Source organism: Tenrec ecaudatus, chromosome 4, assembly GCF_050624435.1.
Source record: "Tenrec ecaudatus isolate mTenEca1 chromosome 4, mTenEca1.hap1, whole genome shotgun sequence".
NCBI lineage: Eukaryota > Metazoa > Chordata > Mammalia > Afrosoricida > Tenrecidae > Tenrec > Tenrec ecaudatus.
In genome coordinates this window covers 97,922,441-97,948,323 of record NC_134533.1, presented here as the reverse complement: position 1 = coordinate 97,948,323, position 25,883 = coordinate 97,922,441, and the positions used below count along the sequence as shown (strand labels likewise).

The 25,883-nt window shown below is 42.4% G+C and overlaps 1 protein-coding gene and 1 long non-coding RNA gene across 3 annotated transcripts in view; one reads left to right on the top strand and one right to left on the bottom strand.

The window, feature by feature from the left end:
- Positions 1–25,883, bottom strand: part of ARHGAP42 (Rho GTPase activating protein 42) — a 328,893-nt gene that overhangs the window by 60,437 nt on the left and 242,573 nt on the right. The window contains exons 5-8 of one of the 2 annotated variants that reach the window (XM_075546491.1): positions 21,420–21,521; positions 13,538–13,648; positions 5,067–5,171; positions 3,706–3,835 (exon numbers count right to left, since the gene is read on the bottom strand). In XM_075546491.1, coding sequence (XP_075402606.1) covers positions 3,706–3,835; positions 5,067–5,171; positions 13,538–13,648; positions 21,420–21,521 — 448 coding nt within the window. The remainder of the gene's footprint in view (positions 1–3,705; positions 3,836–5,066; positions 5,172–13,537; positions 13,649–21,419; positions 21,522–25,883) is intronic. The other variant, XM_075546492.1, reaches the window with a different exon arrangement.
- On the top strand, positions 11,942–14,779 carry LOC142445018 (uncharacterized). Its single transcript, XR_012783966.1, has 2 exons — positions 11,942–12,211; positions 14,453–14,779. It is a non-coding gene; the product is annotated as an uncharacterized LOC142445018 (long non-coding RNA).

Sequence of the window (25,883 nt, the reverse complement as noted above, 5' to 3'; positions counted from 1 at the left end):
ATGGTCTGACTATAGAGTAACTGGGCAGATGATTAGATTTGTAGTTTTAAGACCCATTTAAAAAAAAAGATTTTGGAAGACAAAATCCTGGAACCCAATTCTGTCGATTAATGCTGCATCATTGTATTTTTTACATAATAATAAATATTTGGTGAATTTTTTTTATATCAAGTCATTACCGGCTGAATCTTCCCATTCAACAATCCAATCACCAACATTGGTGGTTAAAATGCAAAGGCTGGGAACAAAGAGTGAGGTACACTTGTTGGAAAATATGACCTTGGTGATAGAAACTAAGCTAAAGATTTCATGGTTTAATTTTGCAAGACCAGTGACTTGTTCACAGCAAATAGCTTTTATCAACAAGACAAAAATGATGACTGTCCACGTGGAGCTCTCCAGCTGGAGCACTCAGAAACCAAAACAACTACATCTGTACAAAGAGACAACGGAGAAGCTCAACATATGCAGCTAAAACCAGGCCAGTCCTTGACTGGGGAACAGGCCATCAATTGCTCCTCTGTAAGTTAAGGTTTAGGTTGAAGAAGATTAACAGAAGCCTATGAGAGCCAAAATATGACCTTGAGTATAACCTACCAGAATATCGAGAATCTCAAAAACAGATTTGCTGCATTGAACACTATCGACAGAAGATCTGATAAGCCGAGCATCAAGAACATCATTCAGGAAGAAAGCAAAAGATCACTGAAAAAACAGGAAGGAAAGAAAAGATCAAAGTGGATGTCAGAAGAGACTCTGAAACTCACTCTTAATTGTAGAGTAATTATGGCAAACGATGAAGTGAAAAAACTCAACAGAAAATTTCAAAGGGCAACGCGTGAAGAAAAAGTAAAATAGTATAATGAAATGTTCAAAAACTAGTAGAGTTAGAAAACCAAAAAGGAAGAATATACTCAGCACATCTTTAAATGAAAGAACTACAGAAAAAATTCAAGTGCTGAGGTATAATATTAGAATATTCTACAGGCAAAATAGTGAATGAGGCAGGTGGCATCAAGAGATGAGAGAAAAAAAAACACACTGCCTCTGTACCCAAAAGAACGCGTGGGCATTCCACTATTTCAAGAGGCAGGATATGAGCAAGAACCAATGTATTAAAGAGAGACACCCATGCTGCAAACTGGGAAACCAGTTACTTGGCTGACTGGAAGGTGTCCAAAGAACGGGAGCTCAACAGAATGCTCAAAGTAGAATAATAGCATTTATATTACATGCCAGCCAAAGTTGCCTCAGATCATTGAACCCCAGTGGCAGTAGAACATTGTCAGGGAGCTGCCAGAAGTTCAGGCCGGATTTCAGAAGAAGACATGGGACAAAGGACATCATTGTTGATGTCAGATGGTTCTGGGCTGAAAGCAGAGACTACCAGAAAGATGTTTACTTGTGTTTTATTTAAAATGCCAAGGCATTTGACCGTGTGGACAGCCTTGATGAGAACTGGAGTTCCAGAACATTTCATTGTGCTCACGGAGAACTGCAAACAGAACAAGGGAAGACTTCATGGTTGGAATCAGGTAAGGTGTGTGCCAGGGTTGTAATGTTGACGCTGAGAAAATAATCAGAGAAGGTGGATTATATGAAGAAGAACGCATCATCAGGTTTGGAAGAATTATTAACAACCTTCAATCTGAAGGCACAACTTTGCTTGTTAGGTGACCCATAGCTTGGGCCAGTGCACCTTAGTCCAATTTTCTAGCTTCACCCTTTACACATTCCCCATTTCAATTATTACTAGATGGTTGCAGCCATTTCGGTTCAGTTTGAGTCATGCAACCACAGTGAATGAAGGTCCAGGAAGAGCTGCTCCATCCCTGACATCAAAGACGACTCGACTCTTCCGTCGGATCTGGAGTCTTTTTTGATCCGCCGACACTAGATCTACCTGGGTTTGGATGTTATTTGTAAGACTCCGAGTGGCTAATTTTTCCAAATTAGACCACTCTACAGTTTCCTAGTCTGTTCTTAGTCCAGCAGCTCCTCTGAAGCAGATGTTGCTGCTGGTGTTTGAAATGCCAGTGGCACCGCCTCCAGCAGGGCCTGCAAGTCACCATAGTGACACTCGTTCTCACGCACTTTGGATCTGTGGTCAGGAGAGCGCAGTGATGGTGAAGGGCATCATGCTCGGCAGAAAGGCCGTTAAAAAAACCCAGGAAGGCTCTCCACAAGATCCAGTGACTCTGTGGCTGCAGCAATGGGCTCGAACATAACAGCAATGGTGAGGATGGCCCAGGACCAGGCAACGCTTTGCTCGGCTTCCAGCCGGGTTGCTATGAGTCCGGATTGACTGGCTAGCACCTAAGTGACTTTGGCTACCTAGAATACAAAGTGTGTGGATGTTTTTTATAGACCATGTTGTGCGTATGCCAAAAGCCCTTCATAGTCAACCCAACACCACACATGCCCCTTCCCGAACCTATTCACTAAAATCTCTTCCCAACGAAAACAGCTTCACTGTTCTGTTGCCTATCGACCTAGAGACTTGGTGTGGTGCGACTGTAGGTGGTTTCCTAGTATATGGGAACATTTCAAAACAAGAGAACAGACATTTGAAAACTTTTATAACAAGTTGAATTTGACATTGCTGCAAAATCCAGGCTCCTGGCTTTGTTCTTTACAAGCATGGGTCTGTGTTGCACTGGAAAGAAGAAAACAAACGCTCCTTCGGCAGCCAGCTTGAGGAGCATGGTGCCAAATTAGTCCGAACGATCAACTTCCTGTGCGTGGTGTCAAGTCACTCGCAGAAAGGAGCCTAGTTACAGACAAGTTTGAGTGTCTCTATTCATTTTATTGAGGAAAACTTTCTAGTCTGAGGCAATTATAATATTGAGTCTGGCATTTATTTCCTAAGCTGAGGAAGTGACGAGGGCCAATTTGACATTATGTCATTGCCAGTTTTGCTTCTGAAAACCTGCGTAGCTCAGAACTGAATGAAACAATGCTCCTGGAGGGCGGGGATGAAAAACAATTATAAGAGTTGCCATGGAAACCCCTCTTAATAAAGGCTCTGGCTTTCAATTTTCCATGAAACATTAAATTAAGGTTCAGTGGCACAGATTCTAAAACTGAGCTTTTAAAAATTCTATTTGGGCAAAGGCTATGAATTCCAGTCAACAATGTAACAACTTGACCCGTCTTGTTGACAAAAATTACTGACATTTTCTCCCTTATTGGGAGAGGGGACTTACCCTCAGAAAGCAGTAAGGAATGACCTGGTGGTATAATGGATTTAGTGTTGGGCTGCTACCCACAAGGTCAACAGTTTGAAACCACCAGCTGCTCTGAGGGAGGAACATGAGACCTTCTAAAGAAGAGTTCTAGTCTTGGAAACCCACCGGGCCAGTTATACCGTGTCCTATGGGACACCGTTTGCCATGAGTGCATTTAGAGTTTTGATGGTACAGAAGTTACATCCTCTGCTGGTCACCTCAAGGTTGGTAGTTTGAAATCATCCACCTGTTTCAAAGGTGTAGCAGACTGCTTCTGTAAAGATTCATATCATTGGAAACCCTTTGGGGCAATTCTACTATGTCTTAACTTGGTCTCAAAGAATAGGAATGAATGGATGGCAATAAGTAGAAGGAATTTCAGTTTTCCTAGTTGAAGGAAATAATGCCGGCCAGGTTAAGAGCTCACAGAAACAATGTTAAGTCATAAGACACTGCATGCTATGGCTTCGTGACTCACGTTTTTCCTGGACATACAGGTAGCCTTCCATCGTCCACTGGCTGGGGGGCCTGTAGTCTTGGTTGGCAGATTTCATTCTTTGCATCAACCGCTCCACCTCTTGACGAGTGCTTTCAAAATTATTCCTTGTCTTAAGCAAACAGAAACAACAATTTCATGCATGTTTTTATATAGGTGTGAGAACCCTCCAACTTCAAGGACCACAACTGCGCATGGTGTAACGAGCACCTTGATTCTATCGGCACTATCAACAAATCCAAGGCAGCGCAATGTGCGTCCTGTGGTCTGACCTTTAATTGTTTGGAAGAAAGCATCCCTGAATGACCTGCATGTTTCTCTCCGAACCCCGTTTGTGTGTGTGTGTGTGTGTGTGTGTGTGTGTGTGAAAGAGACTTGCTTCTGATTGCATTACGTATGGTATAGACTATTTCATAGTTAATGATATAAACTCTATTAAATAATATCTATATTCTCTAAGGATTTACCTTGAGGTTTTTAAAAAATTTGTTTTTGTTTTTTTAATTTATTTTTTTCTAGCCTAGGGGTAGGCTCATATTTAAAAACAAAACAAAGGCAAACAAACAAAATTCAAAAACCAGATACACCGGAATTTATATTTCTTTTAGGGGGGCTGGTGTCAGACAAAATAAAATTAAGTTTATATACTTTTGAAATATTTTTTTATTTTGAAATAAGCAAGTCAGAAGTACATGTCAAGAAAGTTTCCCACATGTGTCCAAATATATTTTTCTAAGAACTATTGCCTAATTTGTTTTTCAGAAACCCCAATATCAATAGGTCAGTATATAAATCAACTCACACGCTGCATCAACTTCTGTGTATAACGATATAATCATAGACAGATGAGATTGCATGACATAACCCCCCAAAAATGAAGTAGGATGTTTTAAAAACAATCTTTAAATTTATTATTTTAAAACCACAAATATGAGCTACGAATAGCAATTTACACATGGGACCTTAGAGCATAACATTTTCATTTCCCAAATCAGACAGGCCATCTCCTTGGAAGACTTGTTCCAATTCACCCAGTAAACTAAGCTTGTTGCTAGTTTCCAAACTTCTAGATGTCTACACCTCTGTCATGTTGGATTTAATAAAATTTGCCAGTATAGTGTTTTTTGGCACAAGGCTTATTATCTCGGTGTACCATCAACCCATAGTTTGAATTTGCTTATTAAAAAAAAATAAATTGTAGGTGACTTTTTTCTAAATTGGTTAAAATCAGTGAGGTTTGTGACCCGTTTTTGAAAGATTCCAAGTTTGACGTGGTTGTAATTTAGCTACCCTTGTTCATCAGATTTGCCAAGGAGAGGCAGGGAGGACAGGTGGGGTCTTACATTCTGCAAGTTGAACTGCAGCTGTTGCTTATATGGGGCGAATTCCTGTGCAAGTTCATATCCCTCGTGATAAAAAGTAAATAATCCCTGAAGGAACGACAAAAGCTGCAAAAATAAAGAAATGAGAATGTTAAAAAACGAAAACTTTGCTTGAAATTTCTCTCTCATCCAATCTCCTCAGACTCAAAAATCTTCCAACTCTTTGGCAAAGCAGGCATTCCAATTTTAAACATAAAAATCATAAAAGTTAATTTTTTGCTCTCTTTGTGGGAGACAGTGATTTTAATGTTCGAGTCTTACCATCACCTTGTCAGGGTAAGTACTATTCAGATGCAAGGAAGAAACAGCTCACAGGGCAACTAAGTGGGAGGAAGACCGCAGTGGCCTTGGTCCTACCCTCTAAGAATATCTAAGGAAAATGGTGAGATAGAGCACAAGAAAATTCGCAAGAATAAGAACCCAGAACAGAGGGGAACACACACTGGTAGGTCTGTAAACATAGCCAACCATTTTGGAAACTGGTGATGCTCAAACAACTGGGAATTGAATTTCTGTAATGATCCATTAATGCCTCTGCTGGGTACAGGCCCTAAGAGAGCCAGAGTCACACACAACAAATAGACAAAATCACTCCCAAGTTCACTGCAGCACTGTTCATAAACTGGATTCACTTTGTGGATGTGCTTTACTCTTTTAACGTCGATGATGTCAATGAACTTATTTGAAGGCATGCTCATAATCGCCTTATGAACTCTCGTCTTGGGGGAGGTTCTTTGCTGCTTCAGGGCTTGGCTTTCTGTGTGTATTTGTCCACGCAATCTCACCTCAGAGACAGGTCTGTGCAGGCCTTGGGCTGCTGGGCCTGCACCTGGCATGCAGTTACAGCGATGGCCTTTAGATGGCAGTGTGGACACGGCTAAAGTCAGGAGCTGGTCTAGCTGTGACTTGGTGGTAGGGTTCTGTCTGGGAATGATAGCAACCTTCCCAGGGCGCTGGGGCAGTGACAGGCCAGCGGAGGCCGGTCTTGTTTTCTATTTTCCTAGCCTAGGGGCAGGCTCATATTTAAAAACAAAACGTTTAGGACGGCCTTCGGATTTCTGACTCGTAGCGAGTTCCTTTCCTTGTTGTTAAGCTTGTTACGGATGTGCTAATGTCTTTCTATATCGTTCCCATCATTAACAAGGGTTTGACTTGGCCCTCACTGACATTAGGTCACTGTTGATGCAAAGTGTCCCTACAGGATACAGTGGACCTGCCTCTGGGGTTTTCCAAGAATGTAGAAAGCCTCCTCTCTCCTCCGTGGAATGGCTGGTGAGTTTCAACTGATGGCCTTGAGGTTGCACCCCAACGTGTAACCAGTTCACCACCAGGGCTCCTGACATTGGGAAAATATGCCCATGACCCTCAGACGCTGTCTAGTCAATTCCAACACATGATGACTCCATGCACAGGCAAAGATGTTTATATAGAATATGTCCTATCTAAGACACCATTCATATCCATGTTTTTCCTTTCATACACTGGGATTTTCCCCAACATTACCACCATAGCTAGTTCACTTAATTTAACCCTCTTGTAGTTCATTCTAAAATAAATTTTTAAAATATTTTGGAAGATGTTGGTAATAGTTTTTAATGCACAAAACATATTGTCCATAAGATTTAGAAGGAAGTATAACTTAAGACAATTTTCATATTTAAATAACATCCTGCCATTTCCTCTTTCTGGGATGTGTGCTACCATTTCCAACAAATAAATTCTGATTCTATCTGAATGCAGACTTTCCTTCTATAAACAAGCCAGTTTTTATAAGTTATGCTCATTTCCAAAAACAGATCATTGTGTTGTTTTTGTTAAGTTCTCATGTGGTAAGAACTTTTCTCTTATTGTTCAACAGTTCCTGATAAGGAACCAAAATTCACTGGTTAATTTAGGACCATTTCACGTTGTTGATCATATATTGTTAATTTTATCAGAATGACAAAATTCGTCACTACAGCAGCACTACTAGAATGATACTACAGTAAAATTGTCAAATATCCTCAGAAAATATAGTCTGCTTGAGTCTAAATATTGTGGTTCATAAAAATTACGGCTTAAAATAAAATTAAATGGTACTTTCAACAAGCATTTAGATAGATAGATTTAGAACTTTTCAAGGATAAAATAAGAAAATACTTGATACAGAAGGGTCTCAGGGAGGAGACCAGCCAGTCAGGGTGCAGTGTAGAAACAATGAAACATACAACTTTCCTCTAGTTCTTTAATGCTTCCCCCCCCCCCATTCATGATCCAAATTCTCCCTTACAAGTCTGGCTAGACCAGAGGATGTACACTGGTACAGATAGGAACTGGAAACACAGAGAATCCAGGGCGGATGATCCCTTCAGGACCAGTGGTGCGACTGTCAATACTGGGAAGGGTAGAAGGAGGGTGGGTTGGAAAGGGGGAACCGATTACAAGGATCTAAATATAACCTCCTCCGTGGGGGACAGACAACAGAAAAGTGGGTGAAGGGAGATGTTGGACAGTGCAAGATATGACAAAAGAATAATTTGTAATTTATCAAGGGTTCATGAGGAGTGGGGAGCAGGGAGAGAGGGGAAAAATGAGGAGATGATGCTAGGGGCTTAAGTGGAGAGCAAATGTTTTGAGAATGATGAAGGCAATGAATGTACAAATGTGCTCTACACAATTGATATATGTATGGATTGTGATAAGAGTTGTATGAGCCCCTAATAAATTGATTTTTTTAAATACTTGAAATATATAAAGAATACTAGCCTTATAAATATCCCCATATTCATGAAGTTACTAAAGGGAGCGTTGCATATTTTACCTTCTATAATTCTAAAAGATTAGTTGCTGTTGGATTGATTCTAGCTCCAGGCAACCCCATGCATGTCTGGCTAGAAGTATACACCATCGTTGTCAATGGCTGATTTTCAGAAGGCGAGGGCAAAGTTTGTCTTCTGAGGCACCTCTGGGCTGACTCAAACTTCCAACTTTTCAGTTATCAGGCCAGTGTGTTCATTGTTTGCACTACTTAGGGGCTCACGCCTACACTTAGATCACAGTTAAACCGTCTCTTATGAAATGGATGTGACCCAAGACAGATACTGTCCTCGTATCTTCATTTCTTGACTAGAAGGAATTTCATTCCCAAAGTATTCTGTGACTACTTTTGGTGGAGGATCCCTACATCCCCACCATTCCTTTCCTACGGTTTTGCCCGATCAGAACCTGGCCCATGGGCAACGTGCACTAATGGTTAAGACACAGGAAGCAAGGCATTCAGAATCACCCCTAGGTCACGGTGCAAATGTCGAACGAACGAGAGTTTAAATACTCAGGCCACAGGAGCTTGGTGCTACACAACGTCAAAAAAGGCGACAACCGGAGAGGATGATGCGGGCTCCACTTTCCACTCGCAACGCCGGAGCATCTTGGCAGCGGGACTTCTCACCCCTCAGCCCAGGTACAGCTTCCCCAGCCCGGCCCGGCCCGTGTACGCGATGCACTGACTGCATGGGAGCCCGGTCACTGTGGCAATCTGACAGCAGAGTTCAGGTAGGGCTCGGTTAGGACAACAGTCCCATGAGTTCTGCTTTAAATTTTTACCAATAATTTTATCAGCGACTCTGAAATAGTCATTGTATTCAGATTACTCTGAATACTGTCAGCACTTCCATTTTGCTAAAACCAAATGAATTGGCATTTCTGGAAAAATCCAGATTTTCTAGGTAGCTGACACGTTTGCTGCACACCTTTGCAACACATGCTGAGTACACCCTACAGACTGCACAATCCCTGAGGAGGTACCGGAACACGACACACACAAATCAGCCACTTTTTCCTTAAGCGGCTTTAATAGCGTGAGTCTAAAATAACTGCCTGCAGATGGCAGCAAAGTGCAACGGTTTCAGACGTGATCACACAGGCACACACCCAAGTCCGAGCTACACTCAACAAAAGTGGGTGATGCTGTACCGACTGGATGGTGGAAATAATCATCACAATGAGATGTTAACTGAAAGGTTGGAGGTTCAAGCCTAGCTAGAGGTAACTCAGAAGAAAAGCCTGGGGATCTATGAAAAATTAGCCACTGACAACCAGAGGGAGCACGGGGTTGCTCTAATATAGACTGGGGTCACTACGATTCGGAATCAAGTCCATAGCAGGTGGTACTGGTTGGCACCCAGTATGCTATGCTGTTGTGTTGTTAGGTGCCATCAAGTCAGCTCAGACCCACAGGAACCCTGTGGCACAACAGAACGAAACACTGCCCTCTTCTGTCCCATCCTCACAATTGTTTTCTGGCCTGAGCCCACGCATACAGCCAATGTTTCCATACGTTTCATGGAGGGCCATTTCAGGCTTTAAGATGTATGAGAAGTAGAGCTTCTGATTGAATAATTTCACTTAAGTTTTAAGTAGGACAGAAATTTCATCTTTTTAGAAAGTAAAAAATTCTTTTAACACTTCAAAATTATTCAGTCTGAAGCAAGCCTATAAAGATCATCATTTTCGTTTATAGGTAATGACTTTTTATATAACACACTGGTTTAAAACAAAATGCAGAAAGACTAGAAGGAAGTCTGAAACAAATACTCTAAGAAAGCCCCCTTACAAAACTTACTCTCTATGTATACTTAGAAGCATGTTAATATTGAAATGGGCTTTTAAAAAATTTATACCCAGCCTTCACATTGAAAATAATAAAGGATTTGACAACTGTTGTTTATACTTATTTGGTCAAAATGCAAAATGATGCCTTACACTAAATTAGAGCTCGCTAAGGATAACACTGTCCCCAACACTTGCTGGTGTACACTGGGACCTGAATGTTCCTTTTATCTCCAACTTACAGGTGAGATCACGGAGGTGGACAGAATGCATAATGCACCAGGCAGTTATTAGAAGTGACCTACATTTAGCCTTACTCCATTGCACCACTACCTAATCACAATATTTCTCTGCCTCTACGAACTGAGAAAATATGAACAAAATTATTTTCTTTTCTTCTAATATTAAAGAATTAAACTCCTTGCACAACCTAGACCAATTACTGAATCAACCCTTTGTATCTGGCCACGGAATGAGGAGGACTAATCTTTGTGGTCTTGTAGCTACTGCAGTAATAGGTGCTACTACATCCTAACCTCAGATTCGGTTTCTGAATACCTGGCTACCTGGCTCTCCTTTTAATTAAGTTCACGAGCTCACATAACCAACAATCATTCTATGGGCTAGCTAAACACAGTGTTATACTTCTAGATCTGCGGTTCTCAACCTGCGCGGTCAAATGACCCTTTCACAGGGGTCACCTGATTCATAACAGTAGCAAAGTGACAGTGATGAAGTGCAACAAAAATAATTGTATGGTTGGGGGGGTGGTCACCACAAGATGAGGAACTGCATTAAAGGGCTGTGGCATTAGGAAGGTGGAGAACCCCTGCTCTAGAGAAGCAGTAGGACCTCGAGATTAACTGAAACAATGTTAACTAATCTAAAATAAGGCATCGTGCATTAAGAATACCATTTAATATGAACAAACCCGCTGCCAAATAGTTGATGACGCTCAGGATGACTCGGTAGGACTGTGCTAACTAGGTTCCTTTCCGGTAACTGATTTCTCCGAAGTAGATTAGCAGGCCTTATAGGTGGACTTGAGACCATAACCCACTAACAGCTGCACCATCGAGGGCCTCCTAACACTCATTACTAAGCCTATTCGTGGAGTCTACTTCAGTGTACGAACGAGAGCCCAGTCATCTCTGGGGCATTTTGCGTTCATGCGGTTGCACTTATTCTTCAAACAAATCCGGATGAACACTAGAATCCACTAAATAACCCAACCCATTGTCCTTGGGTCCCAGTGACTATGCAGGGCAGAGAGGGACCATGCTCATTGGGTTTCCAAGGCGGTCAGATGTACGCACGCACACGAGCACACCATCCTCCTGGGGAGAGGGCAGTCAGACGTATGCATGCACACGAGCACACCATCCTCCTGGGGAGATGGCAGTCAGACATCCACATGCACACGAGCACATCATCCTCCTGGGGAGAGGCTGGTCAGATGTAGGCACGCACACGAGCACACCATCCTCCTGGGGAGAGGGCAGTCAGACGTATGCATGCACACAAGCACACCATCCTCCTGGGGAGAGGGCAGTCAGACGTATGCATGCACACAAGCGCACCATCCTCCTGGGGAGAATCTGGTCAGATGTCCGCACGCAAACGAGCCCATCATTCTCCTGGGTCCAAGGAGGTCAGATGCATGCACACACACGAGCACACCATTTTCCTGGGGAGAGGCTGGCGGGCTCCCATGCCCATCCTTTTGGTTGGCAGCCAGGTGCTGAACGATGGTGCTAGGGGGATTCCTAAAACTAGATAAGAGTGCTTGATTTCTGCAATTTACAACAGCAAACAGAAATCGGATTTCTGCTAAACAAAAACTACAGCGATATTAATCCTCAAGTGTTGTTTTCTCTTTATAGGTCCTGGAACCTTTTTTCTTGAAAATTTCCCAGTTTTATCCCCCTCCAGATTAATTTGTCAATGCATAACCTACACGCCAGTGTGGCCAGGGTCCACTGGTCGCATTGCTCTTTTTCTCACTATTGAGGTGGAAATGAAATGAAGCCCGATGGATGAGACTTGGAGATGAGAAATGAAAATGAGACTAAACTGACAATACTATTTCGTTTGGCCAGACGGTCTAATTGGAAAATATAGCAGCCAAGAAAATATTTTGGAAAGAGGACAATTTGAACATTAATTTTGATCGTGGCGTCACTAGAAAGACATGCAGGTCAGCAGACATGTCAGAACATCCCAGCTTGGCATGAGGCAGAAGACAAGGAGAAAGCACATTCACTTACACCAGCACCCGAAATCATAAACTCTTATCATTCATTCCATCATCTGTGACCAAACAATTTTACACCTGACTTCATCTCCCAGAATGGCCTGCTCTAGCGCTCTTCGACAGGGCGGGCAATACAAGAGAGGAAAGGCAGAGGCCACCCTTGCACGGCCCTCCAGAAGTGAGACGGTGCCCAGATGTGAAAGGGTCCTTCCAATGCAAGAGCAGCAGAGCAGAGCAGCACAGCTCCGGAAAGAAATGGACACAGGTAAAGGTGATGTATGACAGGGGACTGTCAGAATTAAGAATGGTACTCTCAGGGTTCGGGGTCAAGAAATTGTTTAAAATTTGGAAATCCCTAAAGACAGATGTTAAGCAGGAAGTCTGCCAATTCGATATTGAGACTACAAAAGCCATGGCAGGCTGCTGAGGCTGGGCTAGCCCGTGAGAAGGGGGAGGGGCACGCTAACTCTTGATCGGCCGTCTAGAACAGGAGTTGCCAGGGTGACTGACTAACCACACGCTTCAGAAGCACTTGCAAGTCATCCAAAGCTTTACGGGAGACTCCACACATCTAAGATGTACATAGGAGGTGCTGAGCCTATTCGAGGAGATTGACAACTCAGCTGGATGACACCCAGAATGGGAGTGAATTCTGCCAGTTCAGATGAAAACCAAAAGTCCCATTCCTGAGCCTGTTTGGTAGCCTTGAGATGCGAATGCTGCAATCACTGTAGGGTTGCCATCTGCCTCGTTGACAGGAAAGAACCCAGGGGCCCCAGTTTAGCGAGAGGAGCAGGGTCCTGGGAGGCACCCAGGGCTGGATAACTGCCCCAGTCTCCATTCTGTCTCAGTCTCACATTATACTTGGAGGGTCACTATTGAGTTTGGGTCAGAAATGGAATCAATCAAACAGATTTTAAAATGTGCCCTCCTTTCTTATCACCTCCACTAGAATAATAGGAGGGCACTTTGTTTCTTATTACAAATAGGCTATTATTTTAAAGACTGGCAGAGAAGGAAAAGATGTCTTAAATGAAGTATTTGATTACTAACACATTTACGATCCCTGCCCTCTCTATTCATTGGAATTGAGCTGATATAAAACAGATCATTGGACTCTAGACTTTTCATCACAGAGCTTCGACGAAGCCTCAGGAGGCTGTCTCTCTAGGCAATAGGCAGCCGGTAACATCTTTGTACAGTACTGGAGGTGGGGGATGCTAAGACAATGATGTAAGCTTATAAAGACCAGCCACCTGTTCATTTTTATAATGCCGTTTACATTAAGAAATCCTTGATTTTCACACCGATTTAGGAAAATAAGTGACTTCATGGGAAAGTCATGCCGACTGTCCAGCCCTGGGAGGAGGGGGTGGGACTGCGGAAGACTAGCAGCTGCATGTTTTCACCCTTTACCTGAAAGTTTGAAACCTGGCTCCCTTTACCATGGTAGTGTCTTCAATTTATATAGATGCAATGTGCACCCTTTTATTTTTTACGTGTAGTTTAAAAATAATACGCACGCACACATACACACACACACAAGTAGGATGTTTGAAATTTATTGTCTTATGCAGAAACTAGGACTTACCGGCTCAACAAATTCAAACTTCTTTTTTTCTTGAACCTCTTGGATTTTAAAGACATATTCTAATGATGCTTCATAGAAGTTTTGATGCTCCCGGTCAATCTGTGCATCCGCCTAACAAGTTTACAAAACAAACAGGGAAATCAGGACACAGGGGACCATTAAGGGGAATCTTTCTCTATGGAGAGAGGGACATCTTTTATTTTGAGATCTTCATGAAAAGTTAAGTTTTCTTTCAATTTAGACCCATTTGACTATGTTTTAGGCACTCCTTGTCACCCCTCTCTTTTCTTTTGCCCGGAAATACAGATGAGGAAAGCCCAGTCCTTGTCCCCTGGAATTTGCAGTGTCCACAGTGGGGGAAGAAAAATGAGAGACCAGCGTAAGCACGCACATTTGGTGAACGGGGTAGGGGCAGGGGCTGAAAGAGTCTCAAATGTATGTGAAAGCCTAAAGATGTATACCCATGGTGAGGCGAAATTTGGGGCGGGGGGGGGGAATTTAGTGAAACCATAAGGCACAAATGGAAGCCCAGAACACAGAAAGAAAAGACAGCCACTCCCAGGGAAGGTGGAGAGATGGGTTTGGATGCAGGGTAAATGCGTGGAGGAGAGGAGCGAGAAGCAATGTTGGCTGTGTGCGACAGCAGATCTTGGACCTCGCGTTCTGCATTGGGATGTTAATTAATGGACAAACATTGGAGAATTGGAAGCAGAAATGCCACACTGAGAGGCAACCATCTAGAAAGACACCAACTGCCATTCAGTGCTAGCCAGATTCAATGGTGATGAATCATGCTCCCTCAATGCCGCGCATTTTTATTCTTCCTGGTTGTAATAAGGTTCTAAGTGGGAGAATGTTCCCAAGGTAATTTCATTTTCTTTCTGCCTTTGCCTTTCTCCCCTCTTCGATGACTAGTGCCACCCTCAGATGCCCTCTTTCTAACTGATGTTGGCTCGGCCTGGTTGCTATTCTCGCCAGCCTCCCACTCCTCAGTGGCAGCTGATAGTTCTGAAAGCAGAAGAAACGAATGGACTCTCCAGAGGACTGAACCTCCGCCAACAGCAATCTGGGAATAGGAGACTGCTTTGAAGCCATTCTACTATGGTAATTGCACAAACAAAAGAAGAAGGAAAAAGAATGAAATTGGGTTTGCCAGTTTGGACCTCACAGAATCATAATTTCACTTGGACCCGCTTTTAAAAATACCAATGTCAATATGTAAATAAACATCAAAGCAACTCACTGAGGATTGTTTTTTTATATTGCAGTATTATATTTATTAAAATGTTATGTTTATATAAATTGATGTAAAAATCAAACAAAATATTATTTAAAGGGTGAGGTGCATTCAAGAAATTAAGAGTTAATTCAACCTTAGTAAATGCGCTAATGTAATGTACTACATTAACAAAATAAGAGCTTTTATTTTTAATTTCATTTTATTTCCTATCATTCTATTGGGAGCTCTTACAGATATCGTAACATTCCACAGATCAATCGCACTAAGCAGTACTGTACAATCGCTCCCACAGTCAGTTTCAAAGCATTTTCTTTGTTCTTGAACTCCTTATATCAGCTTCTCTTTATCCCCTCCCTCCCCTACCAGTAATTTTTCTTAATAAAAACTCCAAGCCAAATAGGAATTTAAGGGCCTTATCATGATATAATAGAGTAAAAAGTTAAACCACTGTGTGTGTTTGGGGTGTGTGTGTGGGGGGGGGGGATAAAAACCAAGACAGTGATACTTCCTAGGAGGATTGTTTTTTAAGATTGGAAATGCTGAGTGTTTGATCCTCATGATACATGAAGAGTATATAAGCCAGCTAGGGAATGTGGGCCCCAAACTTCAGGGTCTCCAAAGATATTTAGAAAAATACAGTTTTCCTTATGTCTGTCTTCTTATCATCACTTAGGGGCGCATACTATAAGAACGAATGATACGTTGATAAGCGAGGCAGAGGTAGTGGGGTGCTGCTATGTGTTGAACCACTGGCCTCTAACTTTCCTACAAAACCTGAAATGCAGTATTTTCTGGATTCAAGCGGCCAGTTGCAAGCTATAAACTCAACATGACTGAATAAAAGAGCTGGAACAGATACACAGACAGCTAGAGATGCCAAACTTGTTCCTGTACAACGTGGGACCTAAGGGAGGCAATCACATTTTCAGGCGTTAAGAAAGTATTATTTTACAGTTATTTCTATAGCTTTGTTTAGGCTTTTGAAGACAAGGTCATTAATCATGCTCCCCAGCAGGTGGGAACAAACTGGGAGGTTGAGGCACTGTTAGAACTTCAGTCGAGCTGTGTCCAAGAGTTAACACAGCAGGCCTGGCGGCTACCAATTAAATGCTTTGCTTCAAAGGTTGGCCTTTGACTAGATTCAGGGCTTGAGGAGTGTTCCTACCAATTAATTATGCCTGAACTGTACCCAGAGTGTAGGGCGAACCCCTGTTCTCCTGGGGGAGCCTGGGATTTGGGTATGTGCCAGGCAAGTGGTAAGGGACCAGCCCAAAGAAAATCCTGGTTTTTGAGTCTCCATGGATCTTCCTAGCAGACAACATTTCACCTGTGTTGTCACGAATCGTTGCCAAGCAAATTAAGTGTGTTCTAAGTGAGCCCGCTAGGAGCTAGCAGCTGTGGTTAGTTTGTTCCTGGACGTCACCCTGTGTGCCTTTCCCCTGGGCTGACTCTACTTAGCATCCTTTCTCTGGGGACGTACTGACCTACGAATGAATCGTTGTAGCAGCTTTCAATATCCTGTACATACTCGAGTCTAAGTCGACCCAAATATCAGCGAGGCACCTATTTTTACCACAGAAATTGCATTAAAAATGTGCGGGAAAGCCTCAGCTTACACACGAATATATACGGTATCAAGCTCTGAATCCTCAAGAGGAATCACGGAAGCTAGGGTAGCTTTGGAGACCCCGGTGAAATAGCAGGAAGTACTCTCTCCAGAAATGTATTTGCTATGCCTAAATTTCCTGCACACACACTCACACACACACAGAACAAAAATGGGATACAAGGAGAAATACTAAATCTTACTATTTGGCACTAATAAGAAATTTATACAATTTAAGTTAGATAATTAAATTCAATATAACGCAAGCTTTCAAAAGGTCATTCACAGTGTATAATACTTAAGGGACATGACTCCATAATTCTTTTTCATGACAAGATTTAGAAAGATATCACTTTCCATGGGATGGGACTCATTAGTATTTTAGTTGATAGTCTCTGCTTCTCCACTAGATCCTACTTACATACTAACTAGCATCTGACACTAGCTACTGCGAACTGTACTAGTGGGGTAACCAAGTAATTCAGCATGCAAACTGTGTCACTGTAAATGGGGACGATGGAAGTAGTGCTTCCCAGGGACCGCCTTCATTAAGGAAGCGGGAACAAAAGGAACTGGTTGAAGGACTGGCAGGGAAGTAAACAAAATCGGAGTTTTTAAAAGAAATCATTTTATTCTTTCCCTTTTTATTCTATTAAAGTGATAATTATTCATAATTATAATTTTATTCTCTACTCATTACTATAAAAAAGAAATGCAAACATGTTAAGAATGACTTCCAATCCTACCTCCCACTTATAATAACATGTTGACTTGTAACACACACACACACACAGACATCACCACCACCAACAAACCTGGGTATAATATAATACATATTGACTTATATTCGTTCCCTCCACCTCCAGCTCCTCTGCCGCAAACACATACTTAATCTAGTGATTATTTCCCAATGTACTGAAGCGAGCTTCTAAATAAAGCTCTTTAACAGCCATATCGCTTTTCATTTTATGGTCCAAACTGTATTCGTAGATTCTTCCACAGTCAGTTTTGAGACATTTCAAACTTTGCTAAATTATTCCGCTGTGAGCAACTGTTGCATCATCTTACAGAATCCCCTTTATGCTCGTCTCTCACCATTTATTTCAGCTAAACGCCTGCCGAGAGAAAGAACCTCAGCTGTCTTTCACATTTGAAAGTTCTTGAAAAGAGGAAGTCAAATCAGTCTCAAGGATGATGGCCTCCTTTTGTCCTCCCCTCAGAAGAGAATGTATGGCTACTTTCCTAGACCTTTCCTGACAATGGATATGATTTTAAACAATTAAAAATAGCATCTTATCGATACCTTTAGGCTTGTTATCTTTAGCATTTGTTATTAAAACATTTATTATAATTCATAGTGTTCTTTGCTGAATTTCCCATAATGTCCTTGACCCATTCCCCCACTGAGTTCTTTAATTTATCATTCTGGGTTATGAACATGTTTTAATCTAAGAAATACTAATGCTATGTCACACAGTACATAAATCTGCTCAAGCTTTTTGCCTTTTACTTTAGGGTCCTGTCTTCTATAATTTAGGCATTCAGATCTCTCTACATTTCCTTAAAATTTCTTAATTTTATTGTACGCTTTTGAGGATTGCTACATCCAAATATCAAATAGCATTTCTTTTCTTGTATAGAAGGGAGGAAGAGGGGGAGGGGGAGAGGGGAGAAGGAGGGGAAGGGGAGAGGGAGGAAGAGGATGCTGCTGCTGATGCTGATGATGAGAGCTTCTGTACATGTGTGTGAGAAGGAACCAGGTAGGGCTGATGGAAGATGTTTGAGAACTGGAAATGTCAGTCCCTAATTTATGGGTTTTGCTAGTCTCCAACTAAGCACAGAACAGGAGCCAATATTGTAGTCTACCAAAATCTAAGGGATTTTGAGCCCCCAACAATGAAAGTCTTAAATATTCAGTTCTGCTTTTGGGCAGACTAGAGACACATCTGTAGAGGACTTTACAATAAGATGCAGTTGCCATTTGCTTGAGATGGTTGGAGTAGGAGGACCTTGTCTGAAGTTGGACTCTCATCTTTCCCATGGACCCGAGGAACCCTCTGACGAACACACTTGGTTTGGAGATTTGTTTTTTGTATTTTTCCAATGGCAGTGGACCACAGCACCCAACTCAGCAGATGCCAGGAGTTTTTCTCCACATATACAACACCACCCTTGGATTTAGTCCAAGGAATGCTTGGTGAGAAATATAAACTTTTAAGATGCTTGTAGGAGTGACTATACGATCAGTTCCAACAAGCAATTGTAATGCTTGAAAGATTTTCCTTCATTTCACTTTGGCCAAAGAAGTTTTCTGTAAGCACAATTAAATGATGGAGTTTAATAGCACGTGCTATTAGTAGAAAGACATGGGTCATCATGAATTAATCTTTAAATAATAAGTAAAGCAAAACTTTATACAATTAGATCATTTTTAAGTGATTCAATATTTAACAAGGGAAGTCCTTTCTTTGGATGCAAGCGTGAGGGGATGGGAAACAGACAGCCCTCTATGCCGCCCTGAGGCGGTAGCCCGCTCATCACCCTCCACTGCAGGGCACTGGACGACTGAGCTTGGGAACAGGAGAAAAAGGACAAGGAGCAAGGAGAATGGAGGACCAAGTTGCATTGGAAAGGGGATTCGGGAAGTGGGGTAGCTTTGCCGGAAGGGTCAGGAAGAGGCAGCTTAGAGCAATGTGTAGCTGCTTAGGAGGTACCGAGAAAGAAGTAGTGCCTAGGGTGGGTCGACTATGACATCAGGCTCCCAACGCTGGTCACTTTAATAGTTATACGCTGATAACCCCCAAACTCACAACTGGTTTGAAAGACCCCAGGTGATAAGCACGGGTCTGCTTGAGCAAGTTGGTCAGGCTGTAATCCTCATGGAAACAGACTGGCAGACCGTTCCCAGAGAACCACTTGGGAGGGATCGAGCAGCCAACTCTGGATCAGCAACCAGGGATCAAGCAACATGCCACTGCGCCCCTAAGGAACTGGCAGGTCACATGCAAGGGCAGCAGTTGGAGATCACTCAGGGCCCCTAAGGAGAGAGACAGGCCTTTCTTACTCCCATAAAGAGTGATAGTCTCAGGTTGGCATTGACTAGATCAGTGGTTCTCAACCTTTCTAATGCCGTGACTCTTTAATACAGTTCCTCATGGGGTGGTGACCCCCCAATCAGAAAATTATTTTCGTTGCTACTTCATAACTGTAACTTTGCTACTGTTATGAATTGGGTGACCTCTGTGAAAGGGTTGTTCAACCCCCAGAGGGGTCACGACAACAGGTTGAGACCCACTGAACTAGCGGTAGTAACTTTGGCCTCGTTTATTCCACCCCTAGAGCTCTTTAGTGGAATGGCATTCGTCTGCAGTAAAGGGACTACTCCTGATTTACTGTCGTTCTAAAACAACCAATGGGAAGAACGGCTGTTTTTACACCAAGAGGGAAAGAACTGCTTAGAAGTATCTGTGTTAAAACATGCTGCAGTTTCAAACACGAAACTAATGGAAAGAAGCAAACTCTTAAAAGTTGTTCCTAAAGTCTTACATGTCACAGGTGCTTCTGTTTTAAGTTAAAATAATATAAAAGTTCTCACATGACTTTAATAGGTTTCTGCCATTTAAAACAGACCTAACATCAAAAGTAATCTTGCTAAAAAAAAGATATATGTGTGTATGTATATATATATATGTGTGTGTGTGTGTATGTGTGTATATGTATATATATATATATATGTATATATATATACCATATTAAATGAAGGGGGAAGTGCAGAGTGGAGACCCAAGGCCCAAGTGTCGGCCAATGGAGATCCCCTCATAGAGGGGTTTAGGAGAGGAGATGGGTTAATTAGGGTGCGAGGTAGTACCGATGAAGAACACAGCTTTCCCCCAGATCCTGGATGCTTCCTCCCCCCAACTACCATGATCCGAATTCTACCTTGCAGGGCTGGATAGGGCAGAGGTTGTACACTGGTACATATGAGGGCTGGAGGTACAGGGAATCCAGGGTGGATGATACCTTCAGGACCAAGGGTGTGAGGGGCGATGCTGGGAGAGTGGAGGGGTGAGTGGGTTGGAAAGGGGAAACTGATTACAAGGATCCACATGTGACTTCTTCCCTGGGAGAGGGACAGCAGAGAAGGGGAGCAAGGGAGACTCCGGATAGGGAAAGATATGACAAAATAATGATGTATAAATTACCAAGGACACATGAGGGAGGGGGGAAAGGGGAGGGAGGGGGAAAAAAAAGAGGACCTGATGCAAGGGGCTTAAGTGGAGAGCACATGCTTTGAGAATGATTGGGGCGGGGAATGTATGGATGTGCTTTATACAAGTGATGTATGTATATGTATGGATGGTGATAAGAGTTGTATGAGTCCCTAATAAAATGTAAAAAAAGAAAAGAGGAGAAAAAATGATTAGGGCAAAGACTGTACAGATATGCTTTATACAATTGATGTATGTATATGTATGGACTGTGATAAGAGTTGTATGAGCCCCTAATAAATTGTTTAAAAAAAACAAACAAAGATAAGTATTATCTTGGCAAAAAAAAAAAAGTAATCTTGCTGAAACGTTTGCTTCGTCCTATCCCTAGAGCCATAGTGCTTACATATTGGGCTGCCAGTTTCAAGGTCAGCAGTTCAAAACTACCAGTCGCTCTGTGGGAGGACGATGAGGCTTTCTACTCCCATACAGGGCTGCCCTCTTGGACGCTCACAGGAGCAGCTCTGCCCTGTCCAGCAGGTCGCTCTGAGTCGGAATAGACTCAACAGCACGGAGTTTTTGTTGCTGTGTTGTTCCCATAGATGAAGGACACACTTCAATCCTTCGTTTGAAATTGTTCCCATTAAATGTAACAATGTATGTATGTCACACTTGTTTTTAGCACAGTGACTGTCAGTAGTAAGTGCTCAATTAAGCTAGCAATTGTTAATCCCATTATTTAATTAAAGAGTAACCTATTCTGGAAATGTAGACTTCACATGACTTTGATGCTGAATAACCTTGCCACGTTTCAGTTGGAAAGCTTACCTCCTGCAAATGTGACTCCTTTTTCTTTGCAGATAAATTTAAATGCTTGTCAAGAATAGAATAGTATTTTTCACTCTCCTTGTCAAATTTCTTCTTTCCATCCTAGAAAAACAAGTTAACAACAATAGCAAAAAAATGTTCAAATCAGAAAGCACCAAGCTGGATTTTCACCATTCCCACAAAAATTTCTTTAAAATTGCAGAATAATATTGAGTGAGTCCCAACTCTGTGCAAAGCCTGATAGAGCAGGAAGTAGGATTTCAAACAAGTCATTGGAATAGGCTTTCTGCTCTCCAAGAAGCTTTGCACCTTTGTGTGTGGGGGGGTGGGGGGTGGGGGACAGACAGACATTTGTGCAGCACCATTGTCATCAAACTTGGAAGCACAGGGGCTTGTAAGATGGAAGCCACCTGGCTGGCCACAGCAGAGTCCCTGGGAGAGCTTTGGAAAGCTGTGTAAGGGGATCTCCAGCAAAAGGTTTGGATCTAGCCAAGTCTGGGATAAGACCAAGGGAAAGACTCCTTCAAAGGGCATTTTAAAATGATAAACAAAATTTTAAAACTAGGGGGGAAAATGGCATTGTAGTGATTCAGATGTGTTAACATATAACCAGTGTGGACAACCACCCACATATATACTCCATGTAGAAGAATCATGATCTCCCAGTTACATAAAGCCTGTGATATTTCAAACAACTTGTTCTCAAAAGAGAAGAAAACAGATTTTGAAATTCTAGTAACATCAAATAATTGAGACAATCCAAAGTAAAAATTAAATAAATAAAAAGAATTGTCTATATCTGTATCAGACACTCAGCGCATAAATCTATCAAGTGACCTTTGCCTATGACTTAAAAGATGGCTTTGTTGAGGGGTGGGGTCATGTAAACAGGATGGATTTGTGGGACAGGGAGGAAGGGGGAAGGAGGATTTGAGCTTTCTTTCTCTGGCATGCTGCTACAGAAACCGATAAACAAAATACCAAAAGGAACTGGCCTATCGGACTGTAGTCTCCTCTGAGAATAAAAACACTTTAGCCATCAGGTATACATTTTCCCTTTATGAGCCCCTATGAACAAATACTAGATGAGTACACTCACTGATTCCCCTTCAAGGAAATACCATTCCTTTCTTTATTTCAACAGTTGTGGACAGTGCACACCCTGAAGTGCCTGTGTCAAGATTCAAGTGTGCACAGCTGCTACAAATATGCAGATTCCTATTTTCCTGCAACCAAATATTTATATATTGTTATTTTCAACAAGCGCTAAAATTATTACACATACTGCTTTACTTCATCTCGTGTAACTATTTAGAAGGAGATACTTTAAAATAATAGAGATATAGATCGTTGGATAGATGGATAGGTAGGTAGATAGATACATAGAAGAGGCAAATAGGAAGAAGAAATGAACAAAAGTTAAGGCGAACAAAGAAATGAAGGGCAAAAGGAAGGGTATGTCAATTTCTTGGTCAGAAAGTTCAAGGTGGATGTTGGCTGAAAGCACAGAGTACCAAAAAAGATGTTCCCCTGTGTTTCATTGACTATGTAAAGGCATTCAAATGCGTGGATCACAACAAACTACAGATAACATGGTGATGAAGGGGAATTCTAGAGCACTTCATTGTGACCACGTGGAGCACAGGCCGTCATTTGACCAGAGCAGGGGAACACTGCATGGTTTAAAGTCAGGGAAGTGTGCATGAGGGTTCCACTTTTTCTATCTGTATGCCAAGTGAATATTCCATGAAGCTAGACTATATGGAGAAGAATGTGATATCAGGATGGGAAGAAGGCTTATCAATAACCTATAATATGCAGAGGACACAGCCTTGCTGATTGAAAGTGAGATGACTTGAAGCATTTGCTGATGAAGATCAAAGGCTAAAGCCTTCAGTGTGGATTACAACTCAATGCACAGAAAATAAAAATCCTCACAAGCGGACCAATAGGTAATATGATCAACGAAGAAAAGATGGAAGTTGTCAGGAACTTGGTTTTACTTGAATCCACAGTCACTGCACACAGAAACATCCACTTAAGACATCAGAGGGCTTCTTGCATTGGAAAAATCTGCTACAGAAGATCGCTGTAAAGTGCTCAAGAGCAAAGATGTCACTGAAGACTAAGGCGCTCCTGGACCAAGCCGTAGTAGGGCCATTCACTGTAAAGGCACGCAAAAGTGGACCGAGAATGGAGAAAACCACAGAAGAATGGATGGGTTTGGATTAGCGTGTTGCTGATGAACACTGAAGTATCACGGGCCGCGAGAGGAACAGACCATCTGTCTTGGCGAAAGTGTAGTTCGGATGCTGCTCAGCAGTGAGGATGAAGAGGTGGTCTCAAGGCATGTTCTCTTTAGATGCATTATCAGGAGAGACCAATCCCTGAAAAAGGCTATTGTGCTTGGTAAAGTCGGGGGTCAGCAAAAGGGGAAAGGCCTCAAAGAGATGAATGGACACAGTGGCTCCAGCCATGGGCTGCGACCTAACACCCACTGTGCGGAGGGCACAGGGTGGGGCAGTGGGCCCTGCTGCTGAGCGCGCAGTCGCTATGAATCGGAACCAACTGGACAGTAGCTAACAACAATCACAGTCCTTATTTTTTCAATCTCTCCATTTTCCTCTGGCATAAATGCTCATTTTCTCCCAATTTCTACATACATCAGAAGTCAAGGACTAACTATATTGAAACTGTATCTGTTGGTCTCGTTCAGACCAAACCGGCTTCATTCACAGCCCCTGCCTTCACCGCTCTCCTTTGAGATGCTCATTTAGCTTTATAGGTGAGTCGCTTATCGTTTTAATGTTCAATATTGTAGCACAGAAATTTATGGACATACCCGTCCTCCTTACAATTCAATATTTAATGCATCCTCAGTAAATATTTAATGAACAAATGAAATTCTTCCTCTTATAACACTGGCCGCTGGCACAACACTCCAAGATACTTTATTTGTTCACTAATACCCATGGCACAAGGGATTCTGCACAAATGGCCTTAGCTGACACCCGATGATACAAGAACATGTGTAGACAGCAGAGCACATCAAACCGGTTCCCTCTCACCCCACAGCAGGAGCTTAAATTCCTCGCCGTGCCCAGGAGAGGAAGAAACAGGCTCCGGGAGAAGAGAATGAAGCTGTGGTGACTACACTGTGTCTTTGTCTTCAGCTGGTGTTGGATGGCATTCTGGGTATGTTAATTCAAAGCCCATACATCAGCATTTGGGGCAACACAAAAATCATTCCCCCACAGCATTTCCTAGACCCCCATTCAGACCCTGGCCCTCGAAAGGGAAAAAGAATAAATATACATATATTTTGTTGTCCATGTCAGTGGAACCTTTGTGTGTGTGTGTGTGTGTGTGTGTGTGTGTGTGTGTGTGAGAGAGAGAGAGAGAGAGAATATGAATAAATATTCAAACCCTGGCCCTTCACAGGAAAAAAGTACATATGTAGATATGTACATATGTATGTAAATATATATACACACACATATTCATACTTTTTTTGCTGTTCCTAGTCACAAAGGTTCCACTGATATGGACAACGAAACACACTCAATTTTAGCATACAATTAAGAAGCTTAGTGGAAAGACGAGGACACATGATGGATAGCTATGTAGGGAACCATATAGCAAAATAGGGGTTGGCAAACATTTGAGATGGAAAAGCCAATCCCGTCCCTCATAACCATTTAAAAATTATTCGAGACTTCAACCCGGTGAATGCAACATACCAGCATGAAGCAGGGAACCAATAGAGAGGTCTGAGGGGCTGGTCCCAATTCCGACTATGTGGACAGCCCCCCACCCCCAGAGGAGTTCCCTTCAGAGGACAGCACTGAAGCTACAGCTCAGGGAGAGGGACATGTCTGATCAGAGCACACGGGAGCAAATGAAGGGGGGAGGGAGAGAAAGTAGAGCAAATCTTGGCCCACCAAGTCCCGGGGATGATATTCCTGTTCAGAGCAGCCAATGCACAGAGAGGGCCATATGGCCAGCCCCACTATGAGACACAACATGGGGGACAGGTACAGGATAGGGATTGTGCCCAATCTGACCCCACCACACTGAGGTGAAACACTAAGGGTGTGTAAAAGAACAGCAAGGGGAACAGAGCAACAAAGTCCCCAGGGAATAAAAAAAGTAGACTTTGGGGGCAACGTATGACAACCCCTAAGACTCGACCAGAAAACTGGACCAAGATCAACAAACAAACCTTGAACTATTTACAGGCTTTTCCTTTTTGGTTGTAGTTATTGATTTTTTGGGGGGGGGTGTTTTTTGCTGTTGTTGTTTTGTTTTCTTTTGTTGCTTCGTTTTGCTCTATCTTGTTTTTTGTGTGCATATTATTATCTCTGCAGGTCTATCTAGATAAGATAGGTTAGATAAATAATCTAGAGGAGAAAACAGTGGGACCTATGATTCCAGGGGCACATGGGAGAAGGGGAGGTGGGGGAA